Genomic DNA, 16,683 nt, shown 5'->3' with positions numbered 1-16,683 from the left:
AGGGTCAGATCCCAGGTAAGTCTGGTGGATCCACTGCAGCAGTTGTCACTGTTTGTGCACATTGCAAGCTGATGGAACAAAAAGCACATTTTGTTGCAGTGTCTGGCAGATACTGATGTGTGGTTTTCACAGGTGCAGATATCTCCAGATAATAATCACAGGGAGACACGAGGCAGCAGGTGAGATCAAACAGGTCCAGTAACAAACTGTCAGAGGAAAGCTTGACAACCTGCTCTGTAAATACTGGCAGGACATCTGTGTGCAGCCTGTTTCAAATGTGGGTCTTTAATCTCCCACTCTGCATTGTGAGCCATTCAGCCCTCCAGTACCAGGAACATCTTAAGATAAGATAAGGTATCTTTATTAGTCACATGTACATCGAAACACACAGTGAAATGCATCTTTTGCGTGGAGTGTTCTGGGGGCAGCCCGCAAGTGTTGCCACGCTTCCGGCACCAACATAGCACGCCCACAGCTCCTAACCCATACGTCTTTGGAATGTGGGAGGAAACTGGAGCACCCAGAGGAAACCCACACAGACACGGGGAGAATGTACAAACTCCTTAAAGACAGCGGCCAGAATTGAATCTGGGTCTCTGGAGCTACACTACCGTGCCTGCCCATATCTTCATACAAGACTATAAGATATAGGAGCAGAATTAGGCCATTCGGCCCATCGTGTCTGCTCTGTCATTCAATCATGGCTGATTTTTTCAACCCCATTCTCCCACCTTCTCCCTATAACCCTTAACCTCCTCACCAATCAAGAACCTATCAACCTCAAGTACACCCAATTACTTGGCCTTCACAGCCGTCTGTGTCAACGAATTCCACAGATTCAGCACACTCCAGCTGAAGAAATTCCTCCTCATTTCAGTTTTAAAGGGACGTCCCTTTATTCTGAGGCTGTGCCCTCAGATCCTAGACTCTCCTACTAATGAAAACATCCTCTCCACGTCCACTCTATCCAGGCCTTTCAGTATGCAGGAGGTTTACATGAGCCTGCATGAGCCCTTCCTACTCTATTCCAGTTGGTCTTAAGACGAAACGAGAGAGATGCCTACAGAGAGAAAGGCACCTTATTCCTATCATTGGTATGTGTATTCCCTTGCACTCACAAAGAACATGTAAGTTAGGAGCAGGAATCAGCCACTGTCATTAAATAAGATTGTGGCTGATCGGATTATAACGTCAACTCCACATTCCCACCCACTCACAGTGGTTTTTAACCCCTTGCTTATCAAGTTTCTATCTATTGCTATCTAAAAAGTATTCAAAGACTCTGCTTCCACTACTTTGAAGAAGAGTTCCAAGGGCTCATAAACCTCAGAGAGGAAATGTTTCATCTCATCTCTGCCTTAAATAGGCGAGACCCCCTGTTTTTAAATGGTTGACCACTGCCCCTCCCCTGCTGCTATGCATGCACATTAATGCACACACACATTACACTAACACATGAACAAACACACACAAACACTAACGTGCCCACACACTAACACATGCCCACAGACTACCACACACAATAACAGCAAACGTCCTTTCAACGTTTTAACATGCAAACCAGTTTGGTTTAAATTAAGGCATCTCATTACAAAGAGCCCAGTAACAGGAACAGCTGAGAAAAGAACATTCCCCATTAATCTCTGGTAATTTGCCATGCTGTAACGAATTCTCTTTATACTAACAATTATTTAAGCCCAATAAAATGTTAGTTTACATGGCAGATGCTGTCACTTCTCTCAACCCTCCAGTAAAACATTGGCACTTTGCTGTATTACTTAATCTGTATTAAAGGAGCAGATTTCACTCCAGTAACCACAATTTTCAGTGTTTTCACTTTTTCGCACCTCATTCAATGTGTGCTGCAAGTCAGCGTGACTTGACAGTTATTTGTTTAGCCAATATTTTTACTGTCTTTTCCCTGAAGCTGCAGCTTTTTGCAGCCGAGCCAGGAGCCAGGCTTCCCTCAGATACCTCATCCAGTGTTCCGTGAGTTTGGGTGGTATATTGAACTGCGGCATGAGTCACAGACAGCAAATTTTCCTGGGACGTTGTGTGGACAGTTGACAGTGAAGAGGATGAGACTCAAAACTGCCAATGTCCTTTTTTTTCAAAGATACCCTTTATTCAAAATATATACACCAAATACAATAATCTTTCTCCATCAATCCAATGTATTCTGTTACAATGCGTCAGAAATGCTTCCCCTTTCAACAATGCAGTGTTTGAGAGGCTGTTACTCAGGACCCAGCCCCTCAGTGTCCCAGACTATGGTCCTTCCCTTCAGAGACTTTGCAGTGGCTGCACTGAACTTCACTGTCAATGTCCTTTCTTAAGGCACACAGGAGAAGGCTAGAGGGATCTAGTTATCCCAGACAATGGACACAAAGTACCAGAGCAAATGGGTTCTCTAATCAGTGGAGGTGAAGGAGGAATTAGATGACAGGGACAAATTAGATGACACTAGTACAAGGGAAAGAAAACAAAAGGTTTAAAGTAACTACTTCCTTCCCCAGTTTCTAAACTATTTCTTTTTCTACCTCCTCCCCAATGTTAGGAAAGTATCCAGATGAATGTTCCACCATTGCACAAACCTCCGCGACAAATCATTGTCCTTGATATTTATTTGTTCCCGCAGCAAGATTAGAGCTCGCCAGCATTAATATCTTGCTGGCATACACTCTGCCTGGAGCTGTAACCCAAATTGTATTTGCAAAGTCTTGATTTAGATGTGCCTCCTGGTTTATGCACTTGTGGGTTTAGTGCTGACTTGCACAACACACTGAGGAAGTAGTAAACACATCGAGGTAATGGCTGCAGACAGACACTGGCAAGGTCTTGGCTGGTTGATGCTTTGCCAGCGAATGGTGTGACAGGAACAGATTGGACTTGCAGTTAAACCAAGGATCTTAATGTTCCAGAACTCCTGTAGTCATTTACTGCCCATTCCCTCAATGTCACAGCCCGACTTCATTCTGCACATTCAAATGCCCAGTGCTACCATGAGCTGTGACAGTGGTGTACAAGTTGATGAATGATCCAAAGCCTCAGCTGACAAATAGTGTTAATAAAATTTTTTTAAAACTTAGGACAGGAAGAGGCAAACAAACCCACTCTGGGCAAAAATAGAACTATCTAGCCCAATCTCTTTCTTCTCCCATAGCTTTGTAGGTAGTGGCACATCAGATGCCTACCTGTGTATGTTTTAAAAGAATGAGGACTTTTTCCAGGTACGTAGAACGATACAGCACAGGAACAGGCCCTTCAGCCCACAATGCCTGTGCTGACCACGATGCCAAGTTAATCATCCCATCTGCCCATACATGATCCACAGCCCTCCTTTCTCTGCATGTCCATGTGCCTGTCTAAATGCCTCTTGAACGCCACTGTTGTATCTGCTTCCACCACCACCCCTGGCAGCACATTCCAGGCAACTACCACTCTGTGTGTGAAAAAAAAACTTACCCGCACATCTCCTTTAAACTTTCCCCTCTCACCATAAAGCATTATCCTCTAGTATTTGACGTTTCTACCCTGGGAAAAAGACCCTGACTACCTACCCGATCCATGCCTTTCATGATTTTGAGTGCAGTCCAAACCCCCTCCATCAAATGAAAAACTTTCTCCTCAACTCTCCTCCAATCTTTCCATTGATTCCCTTAAATTGATGCATCTTTAATGATTAATCCCTCTACTCCATTTACTCCATCCCAGCCTCTCATACAGTAAACCTCCACAAATCCAGCACTCTTGGCACGTTGATAGTTCCAGAATGGCAGATTTTCCAGATGATTGGATTGTACTCATATTAACACAGCAACACGCTTTAAATTCACTTTTTTTTAGATGTTACACAGTGGTATAATAAATTTTCCAGTGAACTAAGTGAGCTTAACTCTTCAAGAGTTAAGACACTTGAACGGACTTCTTATACGATAAAGATGAACTCTTGACCTCTCTCACTCTACCTCGTCAGGGCCCTGGCACTTTATCTGTTCACTTGCACTGCACTTTCTTTGTAACTGTAACACTATATTCTTCATTCTGTTATTATTTTCCTTTGGTATTACCTCGATGTACTTATGTATGGAATGATCAGTTGGGATGGCATGCAAACAAAAGCTTTTCACTGTATCTTGTTGACATGTGACAATAATAAAACAATTACCAAATTAAAGGAAGAGCGGGAGTGGCCCCCCAGTGGGTTTAAAAGGAATGCAGGAAACCGGGCCCCAGTGTATTGAAAGAAAGCATGGGAATGGGGTCCAAGTGAATTTAAAGGGAGCATGGGAACCAGATCCCAATGAATTTAATGGGAATGTGGGAGCAGGACCTTGGTGAACCTGGTATCAAACCATCTGGATTTCCAAACAATTGGATAGTAGAATGTCTGAGTTTTACTGAACAATCAAGTCAATGCTCAGCCTTCTGTGGTGCCATCACATCCAAACAACACCAGAGAATCATCCCCATGACGATAATTTTCAGTCCTGCCAACATCCTCCGAAGTCTCCTCTGCAACTTCTCTGGTGCTATCACATCCTTCCTGTGATGTGGAAGTCACCTGCACCAAGGAGGTGCTGAGCTGGCTGCTCTCAGCCAGGATTATGACAAGCAGTTGACAGTGTCCTCACCCAAGGAATAGGACAGGGAAAGTAGTCAACTTCCCCATTCCGACAGCCATCCAGTGACTCAGCCTGGGAATGCATGTGTGAGGATGGTGCATGAATTAAGATCCAACATGCTCTGCATTGTTGAATGGGAAGAGGAGTGGGCCATTCAACCCCTTGCTTCAATCCTGTATTCAGTTGGACTTTGGCTGACCTTCATCTCATTAGTTCGTCACCTCTGGCCTGTTTCTAATTTTTCCATTTTTTTTCCCCAAAACTTAATCACCATCTTAAAAGAAAATTGCAATTGTCTTTCGCCTACTGAAGTTGTCTGTATTCTCCTACAAAGTGGGCGTTACATTGAAGAGACTTACACCAGTGATGTACCAATTACTGTTGCCCCAGCACAAAGAAGAAATAAATTGGGACAGGAGATGTGGGGGCTGAGAGGGGTGGGCAGGGGATGGAGGCAGGTTGGGGGATCAATGGAAGTAAGTCCTTTTTAACTTGGGGAGGAAGGATGGATGGTTTTGAGCTGGCAACTTCCATGGAATAGAATTCAGTAGTTAGCCCAATAAGGAACAGCGCAGTGGCACAGCTAGTAGAGGTACTGCCTCATAACTCCAGCGACCTAGGTTCGATCCTGGCCTCGGCTGCTGTCTGTTTGGAGTTTGCACATTCTCTCTGTGACTGTGAGAGTTTCTTCCAGGTTCTCCCGTTTCCTCCCACATTCCAAAGATGCGCTGGTTGGTAGGTTAATTGGCCGTTGTAAATTACCCCTCATGTAAAGGTGTGTCATAGGATCGAGGGAGTGTGGGGAGAATAAAATGAGATTAGCGTAAATGAGTGCTTGATGCTTGGTGTTGGCTTGAGGGCCAAAGGGCCTTTTTCCATGCTGTATGATTCTATGACTATAATGAAGCTGACGGCTAATTCAGCATGATTGTTCTGATATATCCCAAAAACATAGAACGCAGCAGTGTATGACAAGGCCTCATGGAGTCAAGAGGTGCGGAACAAACTCCAGGTCTGTAACCAACCAAAGGCAGAGCCACAATAATTATGAGAGAAAAGGGCAACACATCAGTCAGAAGTTTTGTGATAGAGTACAGAGAAGGATTGGTGTTCTTATCTCAATGGCGTTAAGAATATAACAACGACCGAGGGTGCACTGGCACTTTAAGGGATCAGTGATGAATTAAGCTGACTTTTGTTTGAATTAAATGACAGTTGCAGCAATGTTCCCTGGCACAGTTAATCAATTTTAGACAGAAAGGGAAATCCTATAACAGACCAGTCCAAACACAGGAGAAAACTGGGGTCCTTTTAAACCAAGGCAGTCTCCTGGCTTCAATTCAGCTGACTAAATAATTTGCAGCTTTGCTTCATCTAGTCTTGACTATTTAACACAGTCCTGATCGGAATTGCTCCGTAGTCATCTAAAACTCCGCTTTACAAGCACAAACTCATGCCAGATCCCATTTACCCAATATCCTTGTGCTTGTTGACTGACATTCACTCAGATTAAGTGAAAGCTCAATTTTAAAATTCTTTTCCCATGTTTTTAAATCCCTGCGTGGCTTTGCCCCTCCTAAGCTCTGTCTGGGAGCAACACCCATTCCCAGTTACTGAGCTAGCTGTGCACACACTCCAAATCTGGAGCATTCCTGAACTTTTAAAATAAAACTGCAGATGCTGGAAATCTGAAATAAAAACAGGTTAAAGAGTCTTCATCAAATGCTACCTGATATGCTGAGTGCTTCCAGCATTTTCCGTTTTTTTTATTTTGCATTCCTGAACTTACAGACTGCAGCATTGGTGCATATGTCTTCGGTTGCCAAGGCCCTAAGCTCTGAAACTCTCTCCTCAAACCCCTGAGCTTCCCACGTCTGTTCCTCTTTTTCCTCCTTGAAAATGCTCCTTCAGCTGCACATCTTTAACAAAGCTTTTGGTCTGGACCCAATAAAATTGTAACAATACCTTCAGAGGAAAGATCTTCTCAAGGACAATAAGAGATGGACCATCAATGCATACTTGCCCCAATGCCCACATCCCAGAGATGAATTTAAAAAAAACAGCCTTTACCTCTTAATGTACTCCAGTGTCATGTTTTAGTTGCCAACACTCCTGTGAATGTTCAGGGACATTTTGCAATTTGGAAGCTGCCAGATAAATAATAATTATGTCTGCTGCCTATCTCTGACATCGCCTAAGTCACATAAGCACAGGTTCTGAATTAAAGTGTGCCCTGCATGGTTCTGGGTGATGCCTGCAGATAGGTTTCAATCTTGCATGTTTCTCATGACCAGCTTGTCATCTCCTTTAAGTGCTGCAGATAAACTGAGCAGAGACTGATCACAAAGACCCCTAAGGCCAACGCTTTTGTTTGATTTTACAACATGTTTTTTCTGATTTGATGAAAAGTACTGCAAATAATAGGTATCTGAGAGGAGATCCAGATTGCAATCCAAATTAAAAGGGATCGGATGGTTAATACAGAGAGTAATAGATATTCAGGAGTGAGTTACAAACTGGGGTCTAATCATGAGGTTCAGACGATTTCTATATAGACTGCAAAACCCAGGAGCAAGTTACAAATTGAAATCCATTAGAAGGATTTGCATGATTTATGTATTGAACAATGAATACTGGAAAGTGAATGACAGGGTTCAGATGGTTTACATGTAAAATGTGGATTCCCAAGAGTGAGGTGTAGGCAGGAGTTGAGATTATGCACTTAGATGGTTTATCTATATAACATGGAAATCTGTGAGTACATTACACACAATCTAATGTAGGAGTTTGGATGATTTATACGTTGAATAATGAAATACATTTTTATACTTGTGGGTGAGTCTCCTCAGCTTCATTTTTCAGTTATGGTTCTTTATAACTTGTGCATCCAACTCAGTTAGTAAGTCAACTGAGCAACATTCAATTCATCTAAGTGCAGATTCCAGAAGGGTTAAATCAGGCACTAAGTGAACAGTGCAATTATCAGGGGTTGTCTTGGCCCTGAGATTTACAGACAAGACATTTTTATAATTCATTCTTCCGAGAATCTAAAAATGGACATTTTGCTTTCCTCAGACCATTCTTCCCCCTTCAAATTGCAGATTTACAACCCCCTGCTAAATCTTTAGAGACATCATCTCATCTACCCTGTTCAAACCAGGCAGTGGATTGTGTGATGGGCCTTGGGCCTAGATGTTTTTTTTTATTTCAACGATATACTTTATTCATAAAAAATATATGCAGGAAAAACAATACAATCAATACATGTCTCTCTTTACATTCATTGTGCCATCAAATCAATGCATTCTATTTAGAATGCATCATTGATACTCATGCTTCCTCTTTGAACAATGCACCCATGAAGTGTTTGAAAGGCTGTTACACAGGACCCAGTTCCTCAGTGTCCAGTGACGGCAGGACCCTAGACTGTGGTCCTTCCCCCAAAGCCTTTATGGTGGCTGCACGGAGCCTCAGTGCGTCTTTCAGCACGTCCTCCTGCAGCCTGGACTGTGCCAGTCAGCAGCGTTCCCTTACAGACGTCACATTACACTGGAAGACCAACAAGTTTCAGGCAGAGCAAAGGGTGTCTTTCACCCAGTCGATGACCTTACAGCAGCACTTGACGTCTGTCTCGGTGTGTGTCCCTGGGAACAGCCTGTAGATCAAAGAGTTGTCTGTAACACAGCTGATCGGGGCAAACCTCAACAATGACTACTGCATCCTTCTCCAGATGTTCTTGCGCCTGTGATGTTAGTCATTCTTGGAAACAATAACAACAGTGGGGAACTGTTGCCGATTGAACTTGAAGCAACAGCTCTTCAGTCCAGCTGAAGGGTCCCGACCCGAAACGTCGACAGTCTATCCCCCTCTGCAGATGCCGCCTGACCTGCTGAGTTCCCCCAGCAGCTCGTTTTTTGCCCTTCACCTACACTGCCACACTGTAGGCTTGCCGTGGCTAAGGAGTACGGACTGAAACTTTGTTCAACCTCATTTCCTTCCGCGGGTTAAATAGATTGGAAAAGATTTTAAAATTTCAAACATAAAGCGAGCCATCCGCCTCATCGTCTAAATGACTCTCACCCACTTGGCAACTTAATTTTGTTTTTGCCACTTTGATAAATCTCTGTTTAGCTGGTCCATAGTGATTAAGGGAAAGGATGAAAAGGGAGCTGTGAAAATTACGGCAGGCAAATTGAGCTTAGTGCGGCGTTAAATTGAATGAAAAATCTTTGCTGTTCATTTACATACAGAACTGCTCTGTTAATCAGGACAACAGCCTGCCAGCAACTGTCATTACCTCAGAACTGAATTTGCTTAACTGGGAAAAGCTATTACAAAGAAAGCTGATCTCACTGATACACCTCCAATCTGGGGCTGATTCAATGCGGGAGATAGTCAGTGATGGATAATTGGTGGCGATGGAACTGCTACCTGTTGCTTCCCTGACCAAACTTAATGTCAACGGAAAGGAAAACAGAGAGGGCATATGAAGGCTAACCTATTCCCTACCAAACAGTCTGTATCACTGCTGGGAGTTACACCCCATCCCAGTATGTCTCCTTAAGGGCATATTGTTCGATTGCTTATTGTCATAGGCATACATGCCCAGGGTATAAATACCATGAGGACTAGCTTTTTGCAGCAGCAGCACGGTACATTACAAACATGACAAACATAAGTTAACACAAACTTAAATTAACATAAATTATACATAACTTACAGGACAAAATGAACAAAATAAACATAACATTAGTGCAAGTTGAGAGAGAGAAAAAAATTCGGCCGAAGTAGTGTTTGGGTTTTTCAGGTCAGTTCAAGAACCTGAGGGCAGTGGGGAAGAAGCTGTTGCTGAACCTTGAGGTGTTGAGGTGTGTTTCCCTCACTTCTCCTGAGGGCGTGATGTTGGTGTCACTTCACTTGGCTCTCAGTAGGGAGGCCATCTGAGTTAACCCACAGTTTCTCTGCCCTTCCGCATCTCCCTTCCTTTCCTCAATGGCCGAGGGACTTGCCATTGTTAATCCATTTTTTTCCTCATTTATTTAGCAGACGTGACTTCGAATTTCACCAAGAAGTCTAAGTTGAGACACTACCTTTGCATCAACAAAATAGCATTCCAGGGGAATAAGCAGTTAGTCTGGAAGCTGTGTCCTTGTTTGATAGAAATGAAATGATATCCATTTTATTAATGTTAAAGCTTGTGGTATTTGGATAAGTTACTCAGAGAGTAAGTTACAAGGAAAATTACTGGGGAAGTGAGATTGTTCTGAAAGCTGGCATGGACTTGATGGGCTGAACATCCTCCTTTTATGACATAAGAAAACTTTGTGTGTTTTGCCTTTCAGTTCCCAATAGTCCCACACTCTCAGTCCGTCTAACGCAAGAGAGCACAGTCGTGTTGGAATGGCAGCCTCCTTTGGAAACATTCGGACGACTCCTTGGCTATCAGCTTCGGTTGGGGCGTGCGGACGTATCGCCCCTGACAACACTGGAGTTCTCGGACCATGAGCATCAATACGTGGCCCACAGCCTGCACAAAGGTGCCACCTACGTGTTCAGGTTGGCAGCCCGCAACACCGCTGGCATCGGGATAGAGGATGTCAAGCAGCTCACTCTCCCAGAAGACGTGCCCAAAGGCTACCCACAGATCCTGGACTTGGCGAATATCACCACCTCATCTGTTCAGTTTGGTTGGCTGCCCCCGGTCTTGGCAGAAAGAAATGGCGTCATCACTTCATACACTGTCTCCTGGAGACAGGCAGGTGCCCAGAGCAATCCCACTGAAGTGTCCACCAGATCCTCCCAGACTAGCCTCACATTGGACAGCCTTAAACCGGATACCAGTTATGACATTAAAGTCAGGGCACACACCAAAAAAGGCCCTGGTCCTTACAGTCCTGCTGTTCAGTATCGGACCATGCCATTGGATCAAGGTAGGGGTTATCTATTTGTAATCCCGGGTGACGGTGGGGCAGTTTTGGGCTTGGTACACTCTACTTACAGTCAACTGCGTCAAATCCCAAGGTAAAATATGTCAGGTCTGCTGAAAGCAAGCTGTTGGTAGCTTCAGAATGCTTCATTGCTCATGCAGGTAAGGCCATCATTTGGGGTCAGCAGGTCATACCCAGTAGAGAAGGTCCTCATTGGGCTGTACGCTCCATGCTCCAAACCTAACTGCACAGGTAGGAACGACTGCTGTTCTGTACTTCTGACTGGTAGCAATAAGCAGTTAGTCTAGGTGTTCTAGAAGACGAACAGGCCACTAGCCAGAGAGGCATGGTGGTCACATGGACATCTGGTTTTGCTTCTATGCCCAGCTTGCCAGATGAAGCATTGACCAGCTGAGCAGATCCAGCAGACTAGTACTTCAATGTTTGTTGGGGAAGAGACCATTTGGTGACCACCAAATGACAACCAATGCATTGCTGGTGGGTATGTGGTAGTACTTCTGTACTCAAAGTTAAGGTATTTCAAATGAGGCACAAGAAATCGAAGATTTAATTGAATAAGTACAAAAAAAAATTCTCAGGAAATTTCCTTCATTATCTACTGATGTGTTTCCAGTTGGCCACGTTTAAGGGTGCACTGACAGAAAGCTAATGTCTATTTGCACTGTCGTGGGACATTTTCTTTTAATTTGCTTTCTTTTTCAGCAGTTTTCCCTAAAAATTTCCGAGTAAAGCTTGCAACGAAGACCTCTGTGTTGCTCAGCTGGGAAATTCCGGAACACTACGACTCTCCTATTCCGTATAAGGTAATTTCATATGTGTCTGTGTTCTATTCAAATCAGCTTTTCATTTAGAAATACAAACCCAATGCCTTGTTGAAGGATCACTCTGCTGTTCTGTAAAGTAACGGGAGCTGTGATGGTGTTTCAAGGCTCCTGGGAGTACTTCCACCCAGAGGCCGAAGCACAGGAAGGAAAATATGTCAGACAAATTGGTACATTCTAATGAGGCTTTTTTACTTGCTGTGAGAAAATTGGTATAACATTGCCTCTAAATTCCATTCCCTTGCCTCATTTTGCGAAAGAGAAAATGGAGCAGAACAAAGTCCCTAATTCAAGCTGAAGCAACAAGCTTGCTGAGGGTGACAGATAGACTAACGTCAATTCAAAGGTGGTCTTTGAACTCCCATTGTTGGTAACACTGAATAACACGCAGGACTTACCATCAAAAAGATGCCTAAGATGTGCACTGTGGTATCAGAAACTGGTAAAGCCAAACCTTGTTGAAGGATGGCTCCCTATTCTTTGGCAGTGGCCATGGCCCAGGTTACTGCTGGTTATTGGTTTCACAGATCGTCACTTAATGATGATGCTTCCATAGATCGCAGTTCTCACCAGTCCTTCTCATAACCGTATTTATATCTCTTTTAAGCTGTAACTTTAACTTTGTTATGTACTCTTCCATGTTCTGGTGGACTCGGGGAGCAGTTGAAATTTAGAGGAATTTTAAAGCAGTTTGCGAAAATTGTCAAAACTTCTTCATTTCCAGCAACTTTCCCTCCTGCCTTGAGTTGGGTCTGACCCGCAGACACTTAGTTCATGCTTCTAAATTGACAACATTTTTGATCGGGGAAAGGATTGGTCTGATTCAAAGCACAGAGTGGCTCGGTAAAGGTGAAGGAGAGCGGTGAGGGGAGGGAATTATCAGGCTTGGTAAAATGCAGAAACCATCTGAGAGATCAAGTTTTCAACATTAGGGGTTTTAAAAATTGAGTGAGCAGTACTGAGAAGCTGGCACTGTAGATCAAGACATTCCTCAGTTTCAGAGATCATAATCTTAACCCTCCATAGCATCTGGGGATTAGAGTCAGTCCTACCTCTATTTTAAATATCCCTCCAACATGCATTATACATTTCAACACATGGACAACAGCTACCAAGCTAAGTTGTTAGTAAGTGACTGATTATTGAACCGTACCCCAGCAGGGGGAGGGTATTAAGATTACTATTTGAACCTGTATTTGAAATATCCAGAGTGGGGTATCAGTCTGACTAGGGAGGAACAGAGGATGTGACAACAAATCAGTTTGAGTAATTAGCCATGAAATAAGACAACTGGAAGAACACAGCAGAGAGTCACTATGGACGTCAGAAAATAGATGTCCTAACAGACAAGAGTCTGTGGAGACAGTGGGAGGGAGATCAGCAGACTCGGTCAAAACAAGGGCAACATAACTAATGTTCCATTAACACTGCAGATGGGATCCATAACAGCCTGGAATTATTATGAAGCTGTGAAGTAGCCGTCTGCTTTAGGGATGTTGCAAAAAGAAGCATTGGTTTTGTCCTGACTCCTACACAACACCTCAAATTTAAAAGTCATTCCTTGCCAGATAATCTACTCAGAGCCTTTCCAAAGAGTTTTTTCATCTCCATACTTGGGGTAAACTCAAATCTTAACATGAAATTAAAAATAACATAAAATTAACATGAAATAAAAACATTGAAGCACTGGCCCACAGTGAACTCCAAGCAGCGGACAACATCTGGTACCTCTGATCACTCTGTCTCCATCTCAGGAGACAGACTACCCACCAACATTTACTGCAAACCCATTCAATCCCACAGCAGTCCAGATGAAGGTCTCAACCCGAAACGTCGACTGTCCATTTCCCCCCACGGATGCTGCCTGGCCCACTGAGTTCCTCCAGCGTCTTTTTTGGTGCCCATAGCTTGTACTATTGTTTATGTGTGAGCCTAAAATGGAGCATCAAGAGGTTGTTCAACACAAGGACTTGGCTGCCATGTCTACACAGGTTCTTACCCACATACAGCTCCTGGAATCAGGAGTTGGCACTTGAGAGATCCTCAGTATTCAGACAATCATCAGAACACCACAGGAAGTGACTCTGGATCTTAACCTTCAAGCTGGTTGGAACCAGTGAATTCAACACAGGTCAGGATTGTCCTATCCTGTGAAACATAGAAACCTGATATGCACTTGGTTTAACTATTGGTCAGCAGAGATGGTTTTGACATTTGTTTACCAATGTTAATCTAGTCTTGTAAGGAATAGTATACCAAGTAACAGTGGCATGAAGCTGTGAAAAATAATGGGTCATAACTTGGCACTAACAGCAAACTGTTCACTGCTGACCTATGGGGATCTGCCAGTGTCAACTAAATGGTGAGCCCCTGTGTGGTAGCAGGATCTTGTGAGATATAATAATGTCACAGGGACAGCCTGAATAAGCGGCACCCAAGAATCACCTATTAAAAAAATCCTTTAACTGCCAGCAAATTTCACCTCCTTGGCTTAGCCAGCTGTCAAAAATGATGAAAAGTTTCCGAATATTCCTGACGCTCAAAAACTATTAAAAGTCAATGATACAGTTGAAGAAAATCATACTTTAAAATCCAAAATAGATGAAACTAAGATGATTAAAATACTTATCTAAACTCACTAATTCAATTACATAATACTTATCCTTGTTGCTCAGAGCTGTTCCTCTTCATTCAAATGAATGGACTCACTGCTCATGCAGGTCCATTGGGTGAATTACCCAGCACACGTGCTGGGCAATTGCAGCAAGTTTGCTCCCAGCTACTGGACACCATGAGGGGTCCAGTGTCAAAGCACAGCCAGAAAATTCCTAGAAAAGAGTGGGCAGAAGGTTTGGGAATTCTACAGTTTCTAGCACTCGTGTGGAAAAATACCAGCAAGTTCCAAGAGAGCGCACATGTTGGAAAAGAAGCACTTGCATGTCTGCTGTATCACATCTCTCAGAACCATTGCAAAGCAACTTACAGACAGTGAATTTGGTGTTCCAACTGTATACAACTTAGAAAAGTCCCAAAAAGGTGTGGAGTTAAATTAGTTGACATTTTAAGGGTTAATATCAGTAGATTTTTATTAGGTAACTGTATTAAGATATGGAATGAGTTAGCAGGTTTGAAAAATGGATCAGCAATCACCTACTTGAATAGCAAAAGAAGCTTAAGGAGAGAATGGTCCACTTGTGTCCCTGGGCTCCATGATAGTCATTTTGCCTCAGCAAGGTGAATGACCAGTTAATCTGCTTTTGGGAAAGTTGGGTTGAGACCATATTATTGGCTAACATAATCATTATGTTCTTCTTTGAAGTTCTGCCTCAAGGCCTTTAGCATTATCTTCAAAAGTAAGTGGAGCCTGTTTAGTATTTCAGCTGAGAGATATTCGTGGCCGTGCAGCACTCCCTCATTACTGGAGTAAGGTGGTAATTTAGGTCATCTGCTCAGATTCTGGAGTGGGGCATGAACCCACAATCTTCTGAGTCAAAACTGAGCTGATGCTTAACCAAGCTGTAATTCCTTAAATGTTACTCATTGTTCAAAAAGAGATGTAAAAACGTGCTGGACAATTACAGTCAGTTGGTTGTAGGAAAGCTTTTAGAAGTAATAATTTGGGAAAATGTTAATAGGCACTTGGACGAGTTTCAGTTCATAAAAGGGAATCGGTTAGCATTTATTAAAGCAGAAATGTGATGGGCTAAACTAATTTTTTTTTGATAATAGAAAAGGTTAATCAGGGGATTGTAGTGGATGGTATCTACATAGATTTCCAGGTGTTTGATTAAGTCCCACACAAGATGTCAGACAACAAAATTAAAGTCCATTAATATAAAGGGTTAGTAGCAACATGTATGGGAAATTGTCTTAATGGCAGAAAGCAGAGAAAAGGTTTCAACAGTTGTTTTTCAGACTGGAGCCTCTGGGGCCCAGTTTTTTTTTCATACTTATTTAATGACGTGGGAGTGCAGGATAAACCTTTGAAATTAACAGAAGAGACAAAGGTTGGAAGTGTGGCAAACAAGGAGAAGAATAGGAATAAATGACAGGATAAAAGAGATAGGCTGGCAGGCAAGTGACAATTGAAATTTAATACCAAGAAGTGTGAAGTGATACTCTTTGGCAGAAGGAATAAAAAAGACCACGTAGATTAAATGTTCTGAAGAGTTTACAGGAAAAGTGAGACCTGGGTCTGTATGTGCATAAATGCTTGAAAGTGGCAGGATGTATTGAGGAAGCAGCTGTTAACACATAGGAGGGATGCTGTGATTCATGAACAGAGGAATAGAATGCAAAAGTATGAGGGTTATGTTGAGCCAGAATAAATCACTGGTTAGGTCACAACTGGGGTATTGTGTCCAGTTATGGCCAGCCACACTTCAGCAAGGAGGTGTGGAGCCTAGAATGGGGGTAGGAAAGATTTGCAAGAGCAGTTGCAGGAATGAGGGATTTCACCAATGTTAGACTGGAGAAGATGGGGTTGTCAGGAGACTTGACAGAGCTGTGAAAGATTGTGACTAGTTTGGACAGAGTCATTGAAGGGAAGCTGTTCCCATCAAGAATGGTTTAAAATTTTTATCCTTGATAAGCTGGGCCACTGAGGAAAACTAGACAAAAAAAAATCTATTGAATTAGTAATGGAGGAATCTTTGTTATACTTCTTTGGCATATTTTGTTACAGAAAATACATCTAAAAAAATGAAGCTGCTTACCGGAATCTGTTGCATCTTAATTTGATCTTGTTCCAGTAGTAAAATCTCATAGACAATGGAGAATCACCCACTATTGATAAGGAGAATCCATCTGTCTGCCTCTGTATCTGACTGAGGCACCCTTATACATAATTTGCAATGAGTAATGGTTATTTGCTTTCAAGTGCAACCTTGTGATGTCTTTCTGTCTGTCATATGACATTGAACATGAGATCATTAGACAGAGAAACAGGAGGATGGTATTCAGGCCCTTGAGAGGGCTCCATCATTCAATAAGATCATGGCCGATTACCTAAATTCCACTTTTCTATCCAAACCTCACATCTCTTGACATCCTTAATATCCAAAATCCTATTCATCTCAGGATTGAGTGGCCTTATTAAATGAGCACGAGTCCTCTGGGCAAAGAATTCAAAAATTCACATTCCTCTGAGTGAAGAAATGTCTGTTCCCCTCATTTGCGAATGTCTGTTCTGGATTTCCCTGTCCCTCAATAACTAACACGCCAAGTCATCCCGAATTTTATATTTTTCAATACGATCACTCGTGATTCTTAACTCAAGACAATATGAGC

At 42.8% G+C, this 16,683-nt stretch overlaps 1 protein-coding gene across 1 annotated transcript in view; it reads left to right on the top strand.

Moving 5' to 3' along the window:
* The window catches only part of LOC127582347 (receptor-type tyrosine-protein phosphatase delta-like), a 439,637-nt gene that overhangs the window by 332,569 nt on the left and 90,385 nt on the right, over positions 1-16,683 (top strand). Inside the window, exons 15-16 of the mRNA XM_052037503.1 lie at positions 9,968-10,555; positions 11,276-11,376. Of these exons, the coding sequence (XP_051893463.1) occupies positions 9,968-10,555; positions 11,276-11,376 (689 nt within the window). The remainder of the gene's footprint in view (positions 1-9,967; positions 10,556-11,275; positions 11,377-16,683) is intronic.

Source organism: Pristis pectinata, chromosome 24 (assembly GCF_009764475.1).
Source record: "Pristis pectinata isolate sPriPec2 chromosome 24, sPriPec2.1.pri, whole genome shotgun sequence".
In the NCBI taxonomy this organism is placed as follows: domain Eukaryota; kingdom Metazoa; phylum Chordata; class Chondrichthyes; order Rhinopristiformes; family Pristidae; genus Pristis; species Pristis pectinata.
The sequence above is the reverse complement of the archived record's forward strand: the minus strand, read 5'-3'. Positions and strand labels throughout refer to the sequence as shown.